Source organism: Caloenas nicobarica, chromosome 11, assembly GCF_036013445.1.
Source record: "Caloenas nicobarica isolate bCalNic1 chromosome 11, bCalNic1.hap1, whole genome shotgun sequence".
Taxonomy (NCBI): domain Eukaryota; kingdom Metazoa; phylum Chordata; class Aves; order Columbiformes; family Columbidae; genus Caloenas; species Caloenas nicobarica.
Window position 1 is genome coordinate 6,107,577 of NC_088255.1, and position 24,439 is coordinate 6,132,015.

General features: G+C 39.9%; 3 protein-coding genes across 5 annotated transcripts in view; 1 reads left to right on the forward strand and 2 right to left on the reverse strand.

Annotated features, from left to right (window-relative positions):
• On the reverse strand, positions 1 to 8,091 carry GLT8D1 (glycosyltransferase 8 domain containing 1). 2 transcript variants are annotated; one of them, XM_065642311.1, is made up of 10 exons: positions 7,671 to 8,091; positions 6,087 to 6,146; positions 5,875 to 5,973; positions 4,343 to 4,559; positions 3,559 to 3,676; positions 2,941 to 3,025; positions 2,611 to 2,723; positions 1,913 to 2,079; positions 1,617 to 1,729; positions 1 to 945 (listed from the first exon to the last, which is right to left on the reverse strand). In XM_065642311.1, the coding sequence occupies exons 2-10, from the start codon at positions 6,100 to 6,102 to the stop codon at positions 755 to 757; spliced, it is 1,119 nt and encodes a 372-aa protein (XP_065498383.1). In that variant the 5' UTR covers positions 6,103 to 6,146; positions 7,671 to 8,091; the 3' UTR covers positions 1 to 754. The 2 variants fall into 2 exon arrangements, with proteins under 2 accessions (XP_065498383.1, XP_065498382.1); XM_065642310.1 differs by lacking the exon at positions 7,671 to 8,091 and adding an exon at positions 7,610 to 7,665.
• Positions 7,924 to 10,394, forward strand: SPCS1 (signal peptidase complex subunit 1). The gene is made up of 4 exons (XM_065642312.1): positions 7,924 to 8,335; positions 8,970 to 9,029; positions 9,325 to 9,411; positions 10,206 to 10,394. Exons 1-4 carry the CDS (start codon positions 7,967 to 7,969, stop codon positions 10,326 to 10,328), a joined length of 639 nt encoding a protein of 212 aa, XP_065498384.1. The 5' UTR covers positions 7,924 to 7,966; the 3' UTR covers positions 10,329 to 10,394.
• The window catches only part of NEK4 (NIMA related kinase 4), a 19,129-nt gene continuing 3,657 nt past the window's right edge, over positions 8,968 to 24,439 (reverse strand). The window contains exons 2-18 of one of the 2 annotated variants that reach the window (XM_065642309.1): positions 24,149 to 24,415; positions 22,905 to 23,102; positions 21,940 to 22,047; positions 21,194 to 21,348; positions 20,371 to 20,512; positions 19,163 to 19,588; positions 18,673 to 18,726; positions 18,304 to 18,447; positions 17,312 to 17,452; positions 16,861 to 16,927; positions 16,354 to 16,460; positions 15,327 to 15,415; positions 14,443 to 14,648; positions 12,676 to 12,809; positions 11,939 to 11,989; positions 10,938 to 10,984; positions 8,968 to 10,257 (exon numbers count right to left, since the gene is read on the reverse strand). In XM_065642309.1, the coding sequence (XP_065498381.1) occupies positions 10,955 to 10,984; positions 11,939 to 11,989; positions 12,676 to 12,809; positions 14,443 to 14,648; positions 15,327 to 15,415; positions 16,354 to 16,460; positions 16,861 to 16,927; positions 17,312 to 17,452; positions 18,304 to 18,447; positions 18,673 to 18,726; positions 19,163 to 19,588; positions 20,371 to 20,512; positions 21,194 to 21,348; positions 21,940 to 22,047; positions 22,905 to 23,102; positions 24,149 to 24,415 (2,319 nt within the window). In that variant the 3' untranslated portion in view covers positions 8,968 to 10,257; positions 10,938 to 10,954. The other variant, XM_065642308.1, reaches the window with a different exon arrangement.

The following is a 24,439-nucleotide window of genomic DNA, read 5'->3' on the forward strand; positions in this document are numbered from 1 at the left end:
TCTAGTTTCAATCACTATATTTTAAGTACAAAGGAAACATCATGTATCAGATCAAGTCTAGAATCAGGTTGCCATTTACCTGAGGTTTGAGTCAACATGTTAAATTGGCTTTTATTTTTGAACAAAGTTTTCTCCACCTATTTACAAAAAATGTTTTAGTGTTCACTGGCAGTTAAAACCACTTTGCATAGTGAAATAATACTTGAAAGATTAATCTTTAAATAAAAAACCAGGATTCAATTTTGCAGAATTCTGCACGAAAGACACAGAAATGGTTGGGAGGAGATTTCATGCAAGAAAGGGTTGTTGATTATTTCAGAGGATAAGAAAACAAAACAACAGAACACAACCCAAGCAGCCCTTAATTACAGTACATTGCTGTGCAAGATTTGCATGGTGCAAGCACCAGCTGAAGTTGTATCTTAGAAACTTTCTATAGCTGACAAAATTATTCTCCTCTAGACTTGTAGTAAAGAGCAGAAGAACACGTAACAGACAGAAATGAACTAAGGAAAATGCCAGTTTGGGGAGATCCTCCCTTGCTTTCTAGAGTGCTGCTGGAGTAGCATCTTCCGTCACACAAGTGAAGTGAGTCTCCTTTGGAACTGTGCCTTTCAGAACAGCACCTGAATAAGCGCATCACCTTGTGCTCCAGAAGGCAAGGGCTGCTCTGTAAAACAAGTTGGCTAAAAAAAATGTTCTGCTTGGCTCCTGAAGTTTCCTGAGAAAATGCCATCAGTTATTAGAATTGACTCTACTTTGCTTCATAGGCTTCTGAATGTCTGCGGATCAGGCTGAACTTGCCTGTAGGGTCAGGAACATACCACTTCTCCCAGACTTCAGCGTACGAAGCTGTTCTTCCCCATGGTTTGAAGTGTCCGTTCCAATGGAGCAGCTTGGCAGCTTTCACAAACTGAGGAGAGTACCTCTTTCCAGCACTAGACCCTTTTATTGAAAAAGAAGCATTAGCGCCTGAAATAAATGCAGCAGAAACACCAACATGCAATGTTTTAATTTCAAAACAAAGGTTTTTAACAAAGGAAATCTTGTCATTTATGGAAAAAGCAAGTGATTTGGGAGGCAGAAATCAGGGCAAAGTGAAAAACATACTGAGGTGCAACTGAATGCCACTGTGGTCTGTCTCAGTATTTATTTTTATGTACTGCCTTAACTCCCAAGTTCTTTAAACTCTTCCCTAATACCCAGATGTATTCAGCAGCCTATGTGTTGTTCATTGGAAAAAAAAACTAAGAAAGCTCTCCCAGCACTGAGATTTCACCAGTAGCAGAACAGGTATGAATGTCTGTTCCTCTCATCAGTCGTGGAAGAAACACCTGGGATCACTTCAGATACAACATATATGTGGAACAAGGGAAGGAACATGAGAAGTCATTTGACAGTAAGCCAGTTCAAGAAGTAGCCCCCTAGCAGATCAAAAAAGAACTTGAAAGATCAAGCCCACAAGCACCAAGATGGTATTGCAAAGCAGTGTTTCTTAAAGAACAAGGTATAAAATAGGGGAAGAAAAGATCCATTTGCTGTATCATCAAATAGGTGTCCAGCTACAGACCTGGAAAAACACTGGGGAAGCAGCGTCACAAATGTTCCATACATACCGAGATGCCGGACATTCCACATGGGATCAATACTGGAATGTTGCTTGTAAAATACAATTAGCAGTGGAGGTGTTGTGATGCTGCCAGCCAGCGTCCTACTGTAAAGTTCCTCTCTGAAAGAGAAGATGAAAAGAAGTTGGGAAGGATGCTTGTGTGGCCCTAGAGCTGTTGATTTTCACTTGCAGCTGCACGATAGGAATCCACAGACACATACACAGTCCTTCATTTAACAGTTAGAAGCCATCACCATAACCCACTCCCTGACCCACTGTCACCTCCAGCTTGAGGGTACTTACGCTACATTAAGTGCCATCCACTTCTCCAATTGCTTAGTGATGTTCTGCAACTTCCATTCTGTCAAATTGGCAACAAAAACTCCCGGATTGAAAGAGCAGGTGTTGGCTTTCATGGCAAGCTTTCGGATGGTTTCTTTTTTGTAATCTAGAAACCCAATGTAATTATACTGGGGGAAAAAAAAGAAAAAGTAGAAATTAGCTTAAAATACAGTCAAATTGCTATTTAAAGAAAAATTCTGCACAACTTCCAACAGACAAGCATAACCTGAAGTTGTTAAAGCAAATACTCCTTGCCTTAACATGAGAGAAAGAAAGCCTAAGAGGTCTAACATTTTAAAAATATTTATTTAAGGAATTCTACATGGTCTTAACAATACCATATTATTAATACAGTACCACTCCCAGAAAAAGTCCTTCTTAAACACTCACAAATGAAAAATTCTCCTTCAGATATTCTAAGATCTCCTGCTGTTCCACACTGGGAATTGGTCTCACTGTAAAGCACAGCAAAAATTCAAAGTGCTTTTACTGTGCCTAAAACTGCAGGCATCATCTGTAACACGTCAGACTAAATTGATTTGGGCAGGGAGAATTACACCTTTCTGTTCACTGCATGTGGCAGTCAGCCTGCAAGAACATTAAAACCGAGTGCCTGGGATGTATAGTATTGAAACCACTGAATCAGAATTAAAACTAACCTGATTGCCTGCTCCACGGACAGCAACTTTATTAGTGGTTGAGTCACAATCATCTGAAAATGCAGCTGCATGTCCAGGTTTCAATGGAGTGTTGTAAAGCTCAAGAATATCATCTGAAAAAAAGAAGTAAGCACAGAAAAATTAAAAGCAATCCTGGTAAAGTGCTGAGTGACTTTTTGTTCAGTCCATTGCTACAGCAGATAAAACAACACAGTTTAATCCAACTCACTCATATTTACAAAGTTTCTACCTCTTTCCTTGAAGTAGAAGTGTTCGGTGACTGACCTCAGCATAAGGCCAGTGGCAAAAGCCTAAGAAAAGGTCCCCTACCTTGCACTATTATATCATCATCCACATAGATGACCTTCTCTGCATGAGGTACCAAATAGGGCAAGTAGAATCTTGCAAAGGTTAACTGCGAAAACAAGAAAGCAAGAGAAGTGAAGAATTAAATGCAAAATTGTCCAAATAAATGTGAAATTGACTGTTACTCCTGGCACTTATCAAAGGGACTGATGTCCAAGACAACTTCTATCAAGGAAACAGAATAGGCAGCAAGATCCTAGGAGTTATTTAAAATAAACAGGATCCATCAATTTCTGGTTTCTTATGAATTGGTGCATTGATAAACTAACTTTAAAACTGTCTATTTAATAATTTCTTATTTCTCTGTGTATACCTGTAGTATCTCGGAGGTACTGGCATGCTTGACATGCAAGCTGCTGTGTGTCACTGTAGTTAGCAGCAAAAAATGATACTAGGCATGCATATGTAGGTATTCAAATCCATCTCTCACTATCTGGAAATTTATTCTTACTGAAATTTAGGAATTTGATTATCAAATATTCTTCTACAGTAACGGATTTGATTTTGATCTCTAGTTGTGTTCAAAAGCCAATCTAAACATAATAACTAGTAATTGCAAAAAGTAATCGACATCATCCTCACTGGTTTTAGGGTGTCTGCTTTTTGAGGATCCACTTGTACTTTTCCTTCTAAGACACGAGGGTCAAAATCCAAAATTCGGTATCTCAGATTTTTCAGAGCAGTGTTACTTAGCCACAGCCTGCAAACAGGAAAAAGGCAGAGATTTTGTCAAGTGAGACAAAATCAAACAAAAAGCAGGAGATGCGAGTGACAGTGACACAGATCTTGATCTGGACATTCATTTCCCTACCCAACAAACGTACACATAGAATGTAATCTATGGCTGATGTCCATGGTGTCCTGTACAACTGCAGGGGCATGTCCACTATCAGGGTACTGCACAGCCGTGACATATGAAAGTATGAGGTTGCCTCTTATTTCATTAAAAATATATGGTCTTGTTATCACAGATCTTTCACAAGAAATATCGGTGTGAATGGATGTGGGTAAAAATAAAAAGATCAAAGAACAATCGCAAAATGGAGAAACTTCATTCCCAGCATCTGAATTGCTTATATGAAATGTAGGAAGTAATTTTTACAACCCCTCCACCAACAAACTCCAACCCCACCAGTTGCATATGACCCCACTGGAAAAGATAGCTCTTCTCCATCCCTGAAATATTTCCAGAAGGGACGACTGCAGGACTCCCCACGGCAGCCTTGTCAAAAAGCTGCACTAAGCAGCACCATGTAGGATTGCAAACAATTTAGAGGAACGCCGTTCCAGGGAAAGTCAGTTCTCCCTCTTCTCAGAGATCCTGAAGTTTTACGGCATTGTGGGAAGCCAATGAAAAGATCATTACCTCAAGTGATCCACAGTATCATTCAAAGTAACAATATAGAAAACCACGTTGGATTTGGTGTGATGGTAAATACTGTTCATGGCTGCAATTGCACCCCCGAGCCTCTCATCTGATGCTGCAATGACCACAGAAATCTCCTTATCATTCCCTTCATCTTCTAGCCTCTGGGGAACTGCAGGGATGAAATCTATAGGCTGAAGTCCTACTGGGTTTGAATCTGTGAAGTACAAATGGCATCACATACTTGTTTTATGCAAATAAACAGACATTATTACCATGCTAAAATTCCCAACACCTGCCATTATTTCTACTATGCAAGCACTTGGATGTCTCACTTGGGGTGTGGATTACAGTGTGCCAGTATCAAACACTTAAAATATGGCACCTGCTCTTGAGAATCTGAGATGTTAATAAGAAAACATTTGACAAATAAACTACATACTGTGCATCACGACAAGGTACTAAAATGAGGCTTAAACTACAGTAGGCCACACCTACCTTTGGTCCCCTCTGCCATGTCTATAATTTGACTTCCCCCTCTCACTTACCCCAACCACCTTTTAGTCTTTTCCACATCACCCTTCCCTCTTTTTCTTCTACTTTCTTTTCCTCTTAGGTAGGAGTCAATGAAGAAAACAGATATTGTAAATTAAAGTCACTGTTGTGATTTCTTTTCCCACTGAAGATCAAGGCATTAAGTACACCCCATGTTTAGCCCAGGCATCACAGATCACACTACATTATCTAAGCTGAAACTACAAGAATTTAAACTCATAGTGTGCAGATAGGAAAATAAGAGATCAGCATGAAATCACCTGTAGATGCTGGCAAATTGCCCGCTACCTGCACTTCTTATAACAACACTGGTACCTTTCAGATGATCTAGACTATTACACATACTAGATAACTTCAGGTAATTTGAGGAACGCAGCAAACAGGGACTTGGCAGCTTGCAAGCAGTAGTCTGCTGCTCACAAAGCTGAGCTTCTCCTTCTGTTTGCCTCTTTCTGATGACAGAACTCAACAGGTCTGACTTCAGCTGATTCCTGGTTAATGCCTGTCAGGTTCTTATTCAACTGCTGCCAGGAAGCACCTGTACAACTGGTACCCAGGAGCAACAGCTCCCAGGAGCGGCAAGCTGGGACGTGGCAGTTGATGGGGACATGGAAAGGCTCCTGTAGGATCACATGCAGTTCTTAAAAGTAGACTCCCAAAAATGAAAAGGCTTTGCTAAGCAAACTGAATCATATCTTAGTGACTTGTAAAGCCAGAAGGAACTCTTACTGGTATCTCGCCTGGCTTCTTGAGTGAGAAAACCACAGGACAGCAAGAACAGATAAACCCACCAAGCTGAAGTTTCTTGGGTATGCAAACAGGAAAAGATCTACTCATAAGAGAGTACAAAATATATATCTTGTTATACAATTCATTGATCATCATCACACACATTATTTCAGCAACATGTTGGTTTCTGTCTGGTCAGAGCACGTGCTTTCCCACCCATAAAAAACAACAAAAAAACACCAACATACCCGACAATTCCTGTTTTAAGAAGTCACTGAGGCCCAGGAAGTTATGATGAAGAACTAGCAAAAATATGACAACTGCCACTATAAGGATGGAAATGTTCACTGAAAATTTAAAAGAAAAAAGTTCATCAATATAACCAGAGAAAGATTGGGAAACTCAGAAAAGTGCAAAAGAGATTTTTTTAAAAAAATTAGACACACACATATGCACATACCTTTCCTTAATGACATTTTAATCTTGTTATTTTATTTATTAGTATAAGTTTCCTTCAAGCCTGCAAGAGAAAAAATATGGCAGTCAAATTCTACTTCCAGTGCATGTCTACACAAGGCACAACACACTATCACCAGGAGTGTCCAGATGGTTTCTGAATGCAGTGAATGTTTCCCTCTCTTAAAAAACAAAACCAAAAAAACCTGTATGTTATATTTGAATAACAGAGTGTGGTATCTCAGTAAGTACGTCGTTACAATTACATATCTAAAGAAGAACTCGGAGATGAAAAGGGAGACATAGAGATCTTGCCACTTAACTCCACGTCCATAAAACAAACAAGCAAACATAACACTCGACTCTTTCTGCCAGTCAAAAGTCATCTGGAAATAATCTGGACGATTATGTATTTTTTTTTTTTTTTACTGTTGAACAAATTTATTTAACTATCTGAACTGGAAGCATCCCAGTAATAAGGCAAATGATTATACATTTCTTTCCAATCTTAACTAACTGCAAGATTTTAGCAGGACACAGTGTTTATCAGATTTTAACAAATAGCATTATGCACTTTCAAAACCATGAAATTGTCTACATAAAATATAACAGAATATCAGATGATGTATCAGTGTCATCACACACAAAAATATCACAAAACTGTAAAAGAAGGTATTATCATCATGCTGTAGAAGGAGAGAAAACCACACACTCAAAGCAATGATGCAATTTGGGTATGCAATTCCAACACACATATTCCTTATTTAACGGTACCCGTGATTGTGAAACCAGAACCACACAGCCCAGGGTGTGAAGCAGCTCTCGGGTGACACACACAAACCACTCGCAGTACGCCACCACGCGTGGCTCAAGAACCACTTCTGTATCCAAACACTTGCAAAATCGACAAATTAAAACACCGCAAACTGCGTTGTGACTATTACGTGTGTCAGACTTCACCAGTTTCGCTCCGCTGTTGCTTTTCCCCCATGGGGAAGATGCATTTATGGAGCACAACCAATAAACGCTGTGTGCCATCTGAGACCGGGCAGGACACGCAGCCGTGGGTTATGGAACGTCTCTCTTCAAAATGTGCGAGGGTCCCCGGTCCCTGCGGCAGCGAGGGTGAGGGTGCACACAGACAGACAGACAGACACACACACACGGCCCCTGCCCTCAGGGACACCGCAGCAGCCCGCGCTAAAAGCATTTACACACCGACTTTTCCAGAAATGGTTGTCAGCGCGAACACGAACCCGCGCCAGAACACTCCAACACCTGCTCACCGCTGCCCTGCCGCAGTTTCGGTCACCCCGGGGACGCGGCTCACACGCCCTGCGCCGGGCACACACCGTCCCCCCGCCCCACCGCATCGCCCGGCGGCACAAACCGCGCTCCCTCGGGCCTCCTCCTCGGCGGGGCTCCCCCTGCGCAGCCCGCGGGAGGCACAGCCCAGGCGGGAGCCCCGCTCCGAGCCCGGCAGGGCCGAGCCCAACTCTACCGAGACCCCCCTCGCCTTCCCCTCACCGTCCGCCCGCGCCGCCGCCAACTGCCACCTCGGCAATGCGCCGCGGCCGCCGCCACTCACCAGCAGCCTGACGGGCTGCAGGTGCCCGCCGCGATGCCTGATGGCCGCGAGGCGCGAAGGCCGGGCCGCGCCCTCCTTGCTGCACTAGCGGGGCTGCGGCAGCTGCCGGCGCTTTACGATGCGAGTTCAAGCCTTGGGCGGGAAGGGCAGCGCGCAGGCTGCCAACTCACTGCCGATTCCGAAGAGGCGACACCGCAGGCGCCTTGCACCTGCCGGCTGAAGACCCCTCAGTTTGGGGTCCTGAGGCTCGAAGCCGCCGTTGCCGGGGAGACAGCGTCCCGCGCCGGCCGCTGCCGATGGCGGCGCAAGGCAACGACAGCGCCGAGGAGGTGGAGGCCGAGGCCCAGATCCAGGGCAGCGGGGAGCCGCTGACTGCGGCAGTACACCGGCACCACTGGCCGTGGGGCGACGGGGCGGAGCAAGACTGGCGTGTTTCCGGCCAGCTCAGCAGGCTTCTGCCGCTCTTGCTGGAGGCGCAGGCACTCCGCGGGCAGCCGCTGTACCTGCCCCGCGGGGCCTTCGCCACCGCCGCGCCGAGCGACGCCAACAGCCGGCAGTCGCCGCCGGGCTCCGACGGGGCAGACACAGACGACTCCGAGGACTGTGAGGAGCCGCGCTCCGCCGCCGCCATGCTGAACATCTTCCGCTCCATCCCCACGCAGATGGTAGGGCGGCCCCGGGAGGCCCGGTCGCTGCGGGCGGCGGCGCTGCCCAACCGCGCGGTGCCCGCGGCTCGCGTGGGGAAGCGCGGCTGGGCCTGCGGGTGGGGCTGCGTGTCATTGCCGTGGCTTGCTCTCAAAATTCGAGCTTTAACGTGCTGCACAATGCAGGTCACACACAGCTGTGCAGGGAACCCCCCCCGTACTTATGTGTCTGTGCCGTGTACAGCCAGAAAGCAAAGTGTTCCCAGCGAGAGCCACGTTTTCTAAAGTCACGCAAGCACAGGTTTTGCATATACTCCCTTTTGTGGTGTCATGGCTTTTACATAGCAATACGAAGCTAACTACAATGGTATTTTGAACTTGCATCACTTATCCTGAACAGACAGTGCTTGCTTTCATTTTTAGATGACGTGGTCAAGACTGTAGGGAAGGCGTTAAGTGATTTTAATTCAGTTAATTCTTCACTCTTTTACACTTGAAATCCAGACACCGTAATAAAAATAATTCCCATCTGGTTTGAAAGTTGAACAAAAAAGCTGAGAACCTGTGGTCAGGCTGACCCTAGGCTCTAACCTGAAAGAGTTTAACTGGTCGGTTTGTGTTTTGGATAACTGACAAAAAATCTCTCTTTCCACAGGATTACAAGGGCCAAAAATTAGCAGAACAGATTTTTCAAGGAATCATTCTTGTCTCTGCGGTAAGTATACTAGAACTACAGGTGATAACATAAGGACTTCCATATTCTGATCTTACACACAAGGTTTTTTTCTGATTTTTTGGCTTAACTGGGTCACTAAAAGCTTTAGACAAAATCAGATTGGCTGTCACGGATCAAGACTTTTCTTCTTTAAATCTTGTACTTTCATTATTGGCCTACTATTTTGGAAACAAAGTTAGAAAGATGTATGAACTGTATTCTTCTACTTCTGCCCCTGCCTCGCAACTTAATCATGGCATAGGAAATGGTTTTGGTTTTGTTTTTTTCCCCCCAGATAATTGGTTTCATCTATGGATACATCACCGAACAATTTGGGTGGACTGTCTACATAGTTATGGCTGGGTTTGTTTTATCGTGTTTGGTAAGAATTTTTTTCCCCAAACCAGAAAATGCATGCACTATTTAACCTGAAATAATTGTTAAATTGGTATTTAAGTCAGATAGTTAATACATACTTATACTTTTATCTTCAGAAGTGCTTTACAAGCCAGGAAGTGCCTTTTCTCAAATGCTAGTAAGATGTTAGAGAACACTGCGATTTAATACTGCTACATAACATTTAATTGAAATGAAAAACTAATTCAGTGTTACTTTCCAGTCAAGCTGACAGCATTGATAACAGAAAGGACTGTAAGGCTTTCTCTGGAGTAGTAGCTTGTCACAAAAATTTTTCAGCTGGCTGGTGCCGACCAAGGAGAGAGGGTAGAACACCAAGTAGAGAGTTAAAAGAGTAATTCCTTATTCACGCACACAAGGTGTCCCGTTCGAGTTGGGGCACACAGAATGTGATTTTATGCGTGGTTCTTATCAGTTACTTATCTGTGATGCCGGATAATGGGAGGGTTTCACAGAGGTGTTGGAGGGGCTGGGATGCTGGCGTAACCTCTGTAGTCTAGGGGTATCCTTTTCTCTTCAGCATTTGTGTTTTCATCCTCCTCTTTGCAAGGAGCTGGGGTCCTTTAACTAAGCGCATGACTATGAGGTATACAATGTAACCTATATATATATGGATATATGTCTTGATGCTATGAAACTCTATGAACTTTAAGACTAACTGGTACAATAGTTAGGGAGTAAGATTTTCCTAACAAGCTGTACAGAACACTTATCCAGCATCTTGATTTACATGTTCTGACTTCATTTCTTTTCTCTAAGCTAACTCTCCCTCCGTGGCCTATGTACCGCCGCAATCCTCTCCAGTGGCTACCTGTCCAAGAGTCGGGAGCAGAAGAAAAGAAGTCAGCAGACAGAAAGCCAAAGAGACATGCTAAAAGCTAAAAACAATGTGGTTCTTCCTGCTGTTACTTCATTGAATTTTGTTAAATGCATTTCCACTGGGAGATACTTCTTGGTTTAGTGTGCATTTTTTTTTATTATTATGTTGTATACTACCACGAGTATACTGAGATCTGCAGAGAGCACAAAGGCTCTCAGTTTTGGCTGGAGTTTCAGTGAAGTCAATGGGAAGGCAGGGTGGGCGGATTAACTTAAGAAGGCTACTGGAGGTCACATCTCACTCAAGTATATTAGTAAAAAGGAACACAGCAAATTAAATCAAGTCTAGTTAAGCTGTTGCCATAGCTTAAAAGATAATATACAGCTGGACTTCTACTAAAATATTTTTCACTGTGTGTAAAACAAGCTATCAGTAGTGTCAAGTTGTGACAAGCACTGTGAAACATGTATGCCATCATTCTGAAAAATGCTAAGAATTGGAAAGTGTTTTAGGATAAGGAGAGTGCAGAGTGGCATTTTTTTGTTTAAAATAAATTTGCTTAGGTTAAAGTAACATCTTGGCTCAGCATAAAACAATAGCTCTTGAAACCTGAACGTCTAGTATGCGAGAGGCAGCAGAATGCACAGGTATTGCATCTTTTTACTACTCACTGTCACGTTGGTCTCCCTCAGAGGTGCGGGAGGCTACAATATTTAAGCTAGAGGCAGGGAATGAGACAGGCTGTGTATTTAAACTTTTATTTTACAAAATCAGTTCCCTTTTCAATTCTTTATCCTTTAAAAAGAAGACATGCTTTTTCTGTAGTGATAGCACATGACAGTGCCTCTGTCTGTGTAGCAACACAATCTCAATGCAAAGAAAGGAAAAAGCTTAGATGCCTATTTCCCTAAATGACCCTGGTCTTGAGCACTTTCATCCTAAAAGGAATTAGTATTTTTAAGGCAAAGGGATTTCTCCAGCTGGGACCATGGTAACCATGGCTGTGTTCCTTTCAAACATTTTCAGACTTATTTTACCCAGTTACCAAATACTTTCCACCACCTTGGTGACTGCCTTAGCAATGAGACACAAAAGCAAAGGCTCTGCATCAGTGCAGCACAACCACCTCCTTTAGCACTTGGCAATTTACAAAACCCGGAGGGCTTTTGGTGCTACAAAAACTAGTGATTGTTTCTTCCTGCTAAATTTTCATAACTATTTGATGTAATAGTTTATAACGTATCACACCATAGCCTTGGCATAGATTTTGTTACCATATTTAGTATATGACCATACTTGAAACATTTTGGTGTGACAAATTCAAATCAAAACATCTTGTTTTGACACTCTTTTGTATACAAAACTTGGTATCTGTCCCTCTGCATCTATAAAAAGCAACCTTTAAAAAGTTTCAGTAAGAGAATAAAAACTAAAAGAAGTTTCTCTTCTGAGAAAGTGATAGCCCAGTTCACATTTTAACATGAAAAAATATTACTACAAACTCTCAGTTTTTGCAAGTTCACCTCCTTATTCCAGCAAAGGAGGTCAATTGATAAACATGCTTTGTAAACTGGTCCAGTTTATCAAATGAGCTATAAAACAGTCCTTTTCTCTAAGGAAAATGTTCTGGTCAGAACTTCACATTTTCTTCAAGAAATTTCAAATGACGTACCTTCGCACTGTAACTTGTATACTTGTCTCCCATGTGCTCCCGCAACTGCAGCTATTTAGAACACAAAAAAACCACAAAATTTGACATTGAAAAAAGCAGGAACCACCAAAATATTAACCAAAAAAAAAAACCCCAAAGCATTCAACTGAAAGCAGCATGTGAAGTTTGACAGCAGAGATGGAAGAGCCTTTGTTTTTTGAAGGCAAGAGAGTTCCAAATCTCACCCAACAATTTAAAATATAGATCAGATCTTCACAGGTTATACATGCAGTATTTTATTTATTTGTAACCAAATTTTGAATCAATTGAGCTGGAGGTATTGCTCACTCATCTCTATTAGGAATAGACATTAAACTGTTTCTCACTTGGGATATAAGGGGCAATAGACAAAGTAATGTGAAGGCAAATAATTACAGTTCAAAAGACATTATTATGGGAGAAATACCACAGAGTAAAATTATTTGCATCCCTTGCATCTTCCACAAACTTGGGGTGCAATTCTGAAGCTCCTATGCTTTCTGAAGAGTTTGTAATTAAAGCATAATCTACATTCAGAATCAAACTTTTTAAAGAAAATGACAATATACTTAGGCCCTTGCCTAACATTTTTTGGAATCAAGGTTTGCACTACTATATTGGTATCTAAAGGCAGGGGGGAGGTGAAAGGGAGTAAAGACCCTGCTCATTTATCTAGATTTATAATGAAATTTTAAAATTTTATTATGAAAGATATTCACCTCTCTTTTCACTTCATCATCTTCTTCCATGATGCTGTACGCCTTCTCAAGAAGTTTCACTCCCAATCCTTGCACCACATCAGATCTCAGGATTTCAACCATTCTCCTAATCTTGGCAGGAACGGATAACATATCTATATTTAAAACAAACAAACAAACACACACACACACAAAACAAAACACCAACAACAAATCAATGCAGTAATAATTACTCTCAGCATAGTCAATTCTCATCCTCTATGCAGAAGCAGAATATGGGACAACGTTGTAAGTATTACCACAGAATTCCAGCTGACCATTTGCATGCAATAACTGCTGAGCTGAACTGGCTGGCTAGAACAATCAACGAACACAGCGAATGAGAAGCACTCAGACACTAAGTCTAAAGATACCAGACAGTATAAAGACAATGCAGACACAGTTTGCACAATTAGGTCCCTGTAACTTTGTTTCAGGTCATTCCTGTATACTATATTACTTTTCATTCAAATAATATTTGCGCTATTCTCTAACACTACACCACCACCCAAATATTGTAAGAATAATTCAATCACTTGTACTTACAGCAAATGTAAAAAAAGTTTAGTCACTGTAAAACACTAATGGCATCATTTCTGCCATCTGCCCATTTGTCTCAACAGCCTCTGAATCTTTTGTTCCTCAGCTGACGCTGCCAACAAGAGACAGTGTCATTTTTTAAGAGGAGGCTCCATTAGGAACTGAACTGAGAACTCTAACTTGCTCTTTTAATCACTGCAATCACCAACACTCCTTTTGTAGGATGGACCACCTTCTGAAAATAAAATATCTGATCTAATTAAAATAAATGTCAGCTTAGAAATGCAATAACCCTGTAATCCCAAATGGCAGTATGTAAGTAGCTGGGGGATCTCACTGTATAATACTTAAGAGTGAGAAAAATGGATAGAAAAATACCACTGAAGTTTGTACCTTCAACATTCTGTGATACCTGTTTAGAGACAAACTCTGGAAATGTATTTTACTTTAGCTATGCAGAATCAACTCAGAGTGAAATCCAGTGTTCTCCCACTGCTTTGCCTACCACCCGACTGGTTAGAAGTACCATCTTTATCACTTAAAACAATAAGCACAAGAAGGTCTGAGACTTCAGAAACCTACCCTCAGCTTTTGCATTCGTTGCATAGTAAGAACAGTCATAGCAAATACCATTTTTTTGCTTGCTTTTTGAAATACATATACATACTTAAGGTCTAAACCAGACCTTAAATATGAAAAGTGATTTAATTCTTGCACTTGTATCCGTAGGAAAAATAAGCTTGCCCAAATTCTGCAGTGAGGATGAACTTCTATACTCATACAAACCTCTGCTGTGTTCAGTGCACTTTGTGTACAATTTCAGCTTTATCCATCATCCACAAAGCTTCACGGCTATCCAATCTTTTGAATGTCTTAAAAATCTTATTTTGAAATACTCAACTGCAACCATTCATTTTGGAAGCTTTTAAGCATAAGTCACATGCGGGAAAAAAAAAAAAATCTTATTGCAGACCAGCTTTTTCTCTTAATTAAAATTACACGGATTGATCACACATTTCTTTCATTGGCAAGAAAACCACAACTAGAGCAGTTTCACACAAAAATTATTTAGAAAGATGTTTACTTCTATAAGCATTGTTGGGACTTGAGACAAAGTAAGAGTGGATTGTCTTCTGTTGCCCACTAGCAGTTTTTCTTCGGTTATTAGCAGCTGACAACCTTTCATTTAAAGCAATAACACAAACAGACCTGAAGGGATCTCTTCAAATTTTAATTCCTCTGATTCATCAGGTGATTTTCCATGCAAAATCAAAGTGTCTCGATATTTTCTATGAAGTTTAAACTCTGGGGCTGGATTTGAGGTTACACAGTATTCGGAGTTCTCTTTTGAGTCCATTTTCAGTGTCCGTGTCATCAGCTGCACCAAGTCATTCATTTCATTCATGTTGCTTTTACTAGTAGAGGAGAAATAAGATGTAACTCAGTCACCATTCGTGATACAACTTCCACCTTGCATTCAAAGGACTTTCAGTAAATTTAGTGACATCCTGCGAAGTATTCCATGTTAAATTATGTCTCGGGGTGCAGTTTTATCACTAGAACATCAGCAGTATTTCACCTAACAAAGGCTCTGAGCCCGTTCACCTCGCAACAATTCACAGCCCTATTGGCTACTGCTACCTGTGTAGCTGCACCTGTTGTAATGCAACAAATATTTTTTTTGAAGTTGTTTACACTGACAAAATCAGAAATAAATTCAGCCTTGTTCACAGTGGAAAGGAAGCACATCGGCACCTTTGAAGTCCTGCTTTTAATGCATCCTGACAGTGTATGTGCTTTGACGTTGGAAGGCTGGTTTCCTGGGAAGCTAGTTGACAAAAACCAGAGGTACACAATCACATGTCCCAAAAAGTTCAGCATGGAAAGTTTATAGTTACAGAGAGACAAAAATTAAATAGAGTTTGCTTTCTTTATGCATCACATATTTCTTGAAACACTCACTATGTAGAGACAGAGTGTGAAAGCAATTCCTGCCATATTTTTTCCGCTCCAAGTCAAGGTCCAATATAGCAGCGAAAACTCTTGCATGGTATTAAACAAAACTCTTGCACAGTATTAAACAAAATGCTTACTTCTCCTTGGAATCTCCATCAGACTTATCTGTAGAGCTTGTGGAAGAGCTTAACTCATCATCAGACAGGCAATGGGCTTCTCTCTTTCTCTAAATGAAAAGGTAATAAATGACAAAAATTCTAACAGCCGAAAGTAATTTATCAATCTGGTATGAATTGTTTTTCTTACATGGAAAAAAACCTTTCAACAAGCGTATTTTTACAGACTCAGCTTGATAATATTTAAAAGGTGTAACCTTTGGTTTTAGAAACAAGCTAATAGACCGGACATCATCAACATACTTTATGAAATGCTTACTTGAGTAGCATTACATCTCAGTCATGCAGTTTTAACCATTTTAACCACTATATATGCTTCAACAAAGTGGCTCTTAAAAACAATTAAAAGACGCATGTCTGTCAGTTCTTAGCCAACTATATTATCGAGTTATTAGCCTGTCTATTGGTCTTTAATACACATCTAAAAATACTACTGAAATAATTTTTTATCAGTTCAGTAACTTCCCAGCATTCCCTAAAATACACAAAGATTTTAACCACTTGTGTCTCTAGTCTTGTGTTCAGCGCGTAGCAAAATATGCAAAAACATCACTAGCATATGCACATACTACTAGTGTGTACTAACCTTATGTAATCTCACTTTGCAAATGCGGATGAAGTTTTTGCAGTTAGGTATCAGTTATAAACATACACAGATAGGTAAAACATGCAAAGTACCTTCCAAAATAAAATAAACACTAATTTAGAGAGCCCATAACAATCAGTAAGAGATCCCTAGTCTTCATCTCTGACAAGAAGAGTGAAAATGCACAGTGAGCCTTGAATGTTGAACTGACCTAGCCCAAGAAAAACGTGGATTAGAGATCCATACTCTACCCCAGATTTATAAAGCAGTATTTACAAAGAACTGTGCACTCTTATTGACCGAGTGTTTCTTCCACACATAGTTGGGGTTTTTTAAAATATCATTTTCTTCCCAAATTGTGTCTACATTTAAATATTTCAAAAGCAGGTGACCCCAGTTTACCTGAGAAATACTGGGATCTGATGAGGTCTGAGCAACTTTAACGTGATTTTCCATATGTGATTTTGCTTCAGCTACTGCACTATTTGATGTTCGTCTTGCTGGAATCACTGGAAGGATGACATTTTTACAATATTTACAACTTAGCTGCATGTATCTTGAATTAGTTTCATGCTCATGCAAAAAAAAGTCTATCACCTGGCAGAAGACAGGCAGGCAGGCATTCTGCTAAGAGAAAACACTGAAGCTTCTATCTGAAAGGTGTATATTCTGCACTTCACGTGCATTTCAAAGACAAGTTGTCACCACTAAACACAATTGAACATAACTGAATAAGGGGTAGAAAAATACAAACATGTTAACAGAAATTTTTACTTAACACAGAACTAGAACCTTAGTGCATCTTTCTGAAGATGTTAGTGAAGAAGAGACAGCAAGTTCTAATTTCTTCATAAAGAAGTTATCAGCCTACTTATACTTAGAACGTTAACATGCAAACATGAAAATTACCAGAGGGAAACACCTCTTCCTGAGACTGTTTCAGCCTCCTTCGTTCTCTTGCTGACAAGGGCCGCTCCTTCAAAAAAAGTTAATCTGATATTAATTAGCAACTGTCACAGTGGTTTTTGTTATCTAATCACCTATAAAGCAAAAAAACCCTTTTTCAACTGACATGGAAGAAAGAGCTACTACAGTAGACCTTCTGATCATCTAACAAATGCTAATTATTTACTACGAAACAGTCTTGGCCAGTGAGACTAATATACACTCTAGAAAAGGAGATTCTGACCTCTCTGCCCTCCCTGGTTCAGCAAGCCAGCTTCTCATCCCACACTGACCAGGTGCTTGACAAGACTTCCATTAGGCAGGAAGCTTCTACATGTTTCTTTACTCACTGTGCATATACTCAGACAACAAATAGCTCAGACAAAAATAAGCTGACACAACATTCAGTGCTAACCTTTGAAATGGCAGCTTGGCTGGTTTTGCTGCTATTTACAGATTCAGAGACTTCAGCACCACACTGCTCTGCACACTTCTGTGTCGTCGCTGTGTTCCCATCAGAAGGAAAAGGTGAAAGCCGAGGAGCAGCTGCTCTGAACTTGAAAGAGAAAGGGGCAAGATTTTATAACTTTTAATACAAAAGTTAAAGTACTCTGCGATCCAGAAGACTTTCTTCAACAGTAAGGCTGGATGCCAGAGGTTTTGGATCCTACCATAACCTCTTCACATCTCCCAAATTCATCCCTTCCTCTCCACACCTCTGCTTGCATCCACTTCCCTTCTCTCCACCCCTACATCTTGCCCCCCAGACTATTTTTCAGCCAATGCCTTTGCAACAACTGTCCCCACCCTCAAATAGCAAAACCCAAAAGAAAACCAGGATATCACACTGAAAACCAATCACCCTCTTCTCTGTCCTTGTATAGCTGGTGCCCTTCCCCAAAGAAATCTCTGCTCAGTGTGGAAGCATTGACAGGAGCCTTATTCTATTTCCATGCCAAGATTATCTTCCTCGAGTTTGCACCTGTAAGCTCAGGGCAGCCATTACACATCTGTTCTAAAGTACTAGTCATCTACTACCCACTACAAGTAGCCTTACCCACAACAGTCAGGAAAGGTACTGCTATGTATTTTGCAGTCACAAACAGTGAGAAGTCCTGATGCGAATTGCCAGGAAAGACCGTGGCACAGCAAAGGCAAAGCCCACAGTTCACTGTGTTTCTTTGCGCCCACCTGGCTCACCCACCTCCCACCTATAAGGGTTATTAAGATTTTCAAGGATTTGCACAGGCTGCTTCTAGAAGACATCCTGAGCATTCTGCATTTTGTTACCCATGTAGTTATACAGATACATGAGACAAAAACAGCATTAAACCCACCCTTTTTTAAAAAATAGGTCTCATTTTCAAAGAGTAAAAAAGAGGATAATTATTTTTTTAGTATCTGCACCTTCTCTGAACAGACTTCAGCCAACTCTCTTCTCTTCTGCCGTCGCTGCCGGGAGAGAGAGGGTTCACTGACAGAACTATGAGGCTGCAAGTGGGAGGCAATTTTTTCCTGAGCGTCTCCTGAAGCTCGATGACAGACATCATCCTGATAAGTAAAAGTATATTTTTTTAAACGTAGACATGCCATTTCCAGATTTACACATACGCACTTAAAAAAAATTCACACACACCACTTTACTATTTGGACTGCATCCACCTTAACATATCACAGTTCCATCTACAATAAAACTCTTACTTGATAGACAGTTAGAAAAAATACTTGCTGTACCAGCGTTTTAAAGATACTAAACCTTCAAAGAAGGACACTTACTTGAATTACAACAGGAACAAACGGTGCTAGCAGCTTTTCAGTAGAATCCAAGCTCTACAATATATAATGATTTCTCATTAGAAAGTGTGTACAAAAATCTCATTGTAGACCAAAATGTAATGAAAATACAATCACCACCTATTAGTTCCCCATCCAACTCAGGACCAAGTCGAGGTTAGCCAGGCCTACTTGGAACACAGAACAAAGAGGTTACAAAACTATTCTTACCATCTCTCAGCTGGAAAAGAAAATTGTTGTTACCTGTAAAACACAGAATTTCTATCGTCTAGATGCAAGCCTAAAACTACTTCACCATGTTGCCTTTGCAAATCTGAACACAAGGCTCCTAACTACTTAAGCATCTCAATAATTGCATCAGTAGCATCCTATTTTGACAGAAAAACATGTGCAGCAGTTCTCTAAATGTTAAGAGCTGGCCATTAGTTAAACCTATCTCAAAGTCTATTTCATGTAAACATAAATGTATTACCAGGTCAGTTTGCTTTTGGTTTTTTGAGACAGGCTGCAGGAGTTTCAAAGTGTCACCATCTTCTTTGATAGCATCAACAGAAGACTGCTCAGACTCAACATTTTCAGCTTTAACAGCTTGCTTTGCTCTTTGTTGCAGTCCATCTTCCTTAAATGGTGGGCTACCAGATGTTATTTTAGAATTGCCTCGAACATTTAAATACTTTGCTTTATTATTCTCTGGAATATGCTCACTGCCACACTTCTCACTTCCACACTTCATATTTTCAGATGGTAAGATTTCAATATTCACTTCACTAACTGTAACTAAGGAGTCTCCCAGGTTGTTCAAATCATTATTGCTTGGTTTTCTTTCCAACTCAACACCTGCTTTCTCCGAGGGGCAAAATTTGGTGGCTTTATATTTGATGATGCAATCTTCTTCATTCTAGAATTAAAAGGAAAACAAAAAAATTTAATTACCTTTTGGTATTATGCACATATGAAAGAATACTCTAAGCACCGAAGGAAAGCCATCAACATACCAGAGTACATAAACGGCAATGAAATTATGATCAATTACAGATTAAGAGCCTCAAAAAAGCAGCAACCCACATTTGAAAAAAAATATAGGCTGCATTTGCAAATGACCTATTTCAGACATTGGTTTATACACACGCACTACACCTACTTTTCAGCAGGACCATGAAAGTAAAGTTGTATTGCCAAATACCAAGTTAAGATCTACTATACCATATACATTCAGTATTTCAGCACTGAAAGCTTAAACCCAGACTAGCAGACTCATTACAGAAAATAAAAAACATGCACAAGATTAAGCATTAAAAGGTTTGTTCTAACCATTGGAAAGAATTCCAACAATAAACAATTTTTGGTTGTAACTACAATTACTTTTTTGCAATCAAAACCATATATTTAAAAATTATTACCACTTGTCATCAAATATTTGAATAAATATTTGACCTGCAATACTCTGAGTGACCTACAAATGAAAAACTGCATGTTGTTTAGTTAACATCTTATAGTTAAGATATTGCAATTAGTTTTACTGATCCACAGCTCTTTATTTACTTCCACTCCTTCCTTAATACAAATTTTACACATTGCTAAAAATCAGATTTATGTTATCACGAATGCTCAAGGCACTTCTTACACAACAGAGATTTTTTGTAGAAAAAGTGTTTAAAAATACATATGTATATATCTCACAACTTCGTAATTCCTGGCTTGCTCAAAGCAGTAGTTTTGGTGTTGAACATTCCTGCTATGAGATTCGTCCTTTATTGAGACCACAGGACAAGGATCTTTAGATTTAGAATTCACTGTTTTCTTATGACTCCTGGCTGCTTTCCTGTAAAGAAAATAAGTTATTCATTCAATCACCATCACCAAAATGTTAAGATGTTTCCTTAGATTATACTAATTAAAAAAGAAAATCCACTCCACTAAACAGCTTACATACAGAGAGTATAAGATACTGGGCTTTTTCAACAGACTGTGCACAACATAATCATTTTAATCTCCATCAAAGGAGTTTAAAAACACCATTCAGACTCTGCCAGAAACCTACACTTGCTCTGCACAGCACCAAGATCAGTCCTATTTGGAGACACAAAAATAATTGACTAAACCTGACAAAGAAAAATAATTTTATCAGTGAATATCAGAAGGAACTTGATGTCACAACTCTCAGCTGATAAATGGCTTCAAAGAACCATATGGAAAGATGTATATTATATTTCCTATCACTTCCTTGAAAATACTGGTGCTATTTTTTTCTTTTTTTTAACTCTGAATAAACTGTGCAATCCTAACCATTGCACGGCCTTATTCTGCATTTGCAAGAAAAACTAGTTCCCGTTCTCTCTCCATTTCCCAATGAATCTAAAGAAACTCATGTGCTCACATGCTTTGGAACTGAACATAACAGACCAAATTTTCTCCTGCTACAAAAAATAGGAAAAGTTCTAAAACAAAGACCACAAGTAACATGAATATTTTGAACAGAATCACTGAAATGAAAATATCTTACGCCTTTGTGGCTTCCAAAAACAAAGAAATTTGGTGCTTGATGTAAGGCTGTCGTAGTATGCTTTTCACACTAGGTCTTTCCTCGGGTTTTTTACTGAGCATAGTTCGTATTATTTCTACCAACTGTGGGCTGTAATCCTTTGGCATGGGTGGCAACTGTAAAACAAAAGATAAGTCTGATATTATTTAATGTATTTGTTAATAGGCACTACATACTTTGCATTAAAAACAGTAGCATTGTTCATATGCTTAAAGTTACCCAAGTGCTTAACATCAAACAGAATACAGAAATCGTGTTTTGTCTAAGAACTGTTCGTAATTTCTTAATATCTGCAGTTAAAGTTCTGTGAATAGGCTTAAAAATTTGTATAGAATAAATCCATGTTAACTCTGTTATTTGCCAAAGCAAGACAGACAGTTAAGTAAGCTAGCGTTACCTAAGAGGAAAATGGCCTCACAGGAATAGTGATTTAGTTCTTTGCACAATATTTAAACCAGAAGCAAATTAACCAGCATACTAGTTACACAAAAGGGTAGCAAGAAACTGTAAAATACCTACAAATGAGTAATTCCCTGGGTCTGATATTACATCATATACCACCATGAAATACTGGTCTTACAACATATGTGATGATGTACATAACATGCAAAATATTTTTAACTCCATGCAATATTTGATTGGAAAACATAATCTCAAATTCTAGACAGAAAGTCTAAGCACAGATAAAAAAATTTTAAAGCTTTTACCTTTCCTTCAATAATTCGATAAACCAAAGAGTTCATGTCTTTAGCATTAAAGGCATGTTTCAGTGTAGCCATTTCATAAACGCAGCAACCTAATGCCCAAACATCAGACTGAAAAAGGGGGGAAAAAAAAAGTTCTGTGAACTTTTTATTCATTGTAGAAGTTTTATCTCCAGACTTAGTCACCTGCTTTCAAAGAAGCCTTTAATGACAGTAAACTAATTAAGACCAAACTCCATTGCAAACTTTTAGCTTCAGTCTCACTCTTATTTGTGATTTTGATCAACTGAATTATTTTCTTCCAAATATCACCGTATTTTTCTGAAAAGAAGTGTAGAAAGTTGCTGTTTGTAGGGGTTTTTGTTTGTTTTCTTTTTAAGTACAATATCGATTCTAACTGGCAAATGAAAATCTCTTGATTTTTCATTGGAAGATCAGTTTCCCCTCAGGTCTTACTCATATTTGTGGTGCAATGGGGTTTGCAGCAAGAGCTGAACAGGTATACAAGAGCACGTTTGCTTTACTTTGTTATATTTTAAATTCACAGCAACGCTGCTTATTTCTCTACTCTCCTTTTTTTTTTTATGCTGCTGTCATGTCTAATACAGACTTTTGAGTATAAAGCTTCCTGTCTGTTTTATCATCAATTTCGAAAATACGGCTATCTAACAGAGACTGGTATTTCTGTTTACACTGGCGTGCTGCGATAGGTACGGGCAGCCTGCCGAATGCCTTGGCTGTGAGAACTTACCGTACACTATGAATTCCCACCTACTGCAGCAAACACAGTTCCAGAAACAAAGGCCCCTGCAAGTCTCTCCCCTAATTTTTGTTTGGTCTTTGGGGACATTTAAAAGAGTCAGAAGCGATATGAAATTAAATACAATACATGAGATTATAAAGTTCTCAGACAAACAAAATAAGTTGCCTAACAAAACAGAAGCGACATTTGCATTCCCATACTCTACCTTGTAGTTGTAGGGTTTGTGGGAAAAGAGTTCCGGGCTCATGTAGTACGGCGTCCCTATGAGGGTGCTGGCCATGTCGTACTGGTTTTCCAACACTCTGGCTATTCCCAGGTCACCCACTTTGATTATATTTGTTCGTGTCAGAAAAACATTTTGAGTTTTAAGATCTCTGTGCAGAATATGCTTTTCATGCAAATACTGGAGGAAACAAACAAACACACACATAAATAGAGTTAAGTAACTTCTAATTGGTTCTTATACACTGAAAAGTAAAATCATATTACTTAAGTCAAAGAGGGAAAATAGGAGTGCAGAAAAGACACAAACATTGCTGTCAAAGTCAGGAGCGCCCCTGCTAAAGAATAGTAGTGAATTAACATTACGAGTGACTGATATAGACACGAATCCAGAACCTGGCACTGCTTTCGTGAAATCACCCTGTGCGGCTCGAACAAGCCAGCACAAAAGAGGAAATAAAAATGTAAAGTTAAGACTCAGACTTTAGTTTACTTTCTGCTGCCTCCATTTCTTGACAGTCATTTCTTAGTCTTCAGTATAAAATTTCATTTGAAAACCCCATGTGAGCTTTATGTAAATAGGGATAGGAAATCAGTCTCACAATAAACAAGAACAGGCAGTACTGTAGACTTGTGTATGACTGGCCACGACGGGCAGCTTGAAAATACAATTTTCTGTACAATTTCTTAGTGTTAACATGCATATCTGGTTGGTTTTCAAGTTTGATAACCTCCAAATACTGAAGTTCAACAGACTGAGAGAAGATTTAACAGAAGTGATGAATTAGTAGTCTAAATTTGCCATTAAAACACACCAGCAAAACCACAGAACACAAAATCCTTTTGAAATAAGCTTAAAAAAACCCGCCACATGCACACACACACACAAAAAAAACCAACACCACCACACCAAACCTACATTTTGTAAATTTTATCTAAACTTTCAAACCAGAGAAGCATTTCAGACCAGAACTACAAACACCCTGGAGGTTACCACTGTCTACTGTGATAGAGGTGTAGCCATAAAATATGATAGCAATTTCTTACCTAAAACAGTAAGTTAACTGGACTGCAACGACCTGTGAATTTTTAATGTACTAATAAACATAGATACTACCCCAGCCAATCTGGAATTCAAAATCTGTACACCAACTGTGGAATTTTTACATGCAGAAAGAGACAAATTAGATTTATATCTGAAGGTGACTAATTTACACTTTATTTTACCTGCAGTGCCATGGCAATCTGGACGAACCACTCCACCACCTGATTCTCAGGCAAAAGTTTGCCCTTCTGCTCTTTAAGTTTGTGGTACAGATCTCCTCCCTCGCAGAAGCCCATGACAATGTATAGGAGCCCATCCTCCCCCTGCCAGGACTCTCTGTAGGTGACTATATTCGGGTGTTTCAATTGGGATAACAACTGCGCTTCTTGTTCTGCTGCTTTCCTCTCTCGGCTGGAAGCGTTTTTGAGGTTTAACTTTTTGATGACATACTGTAAAAGAAATTGCAAGATATG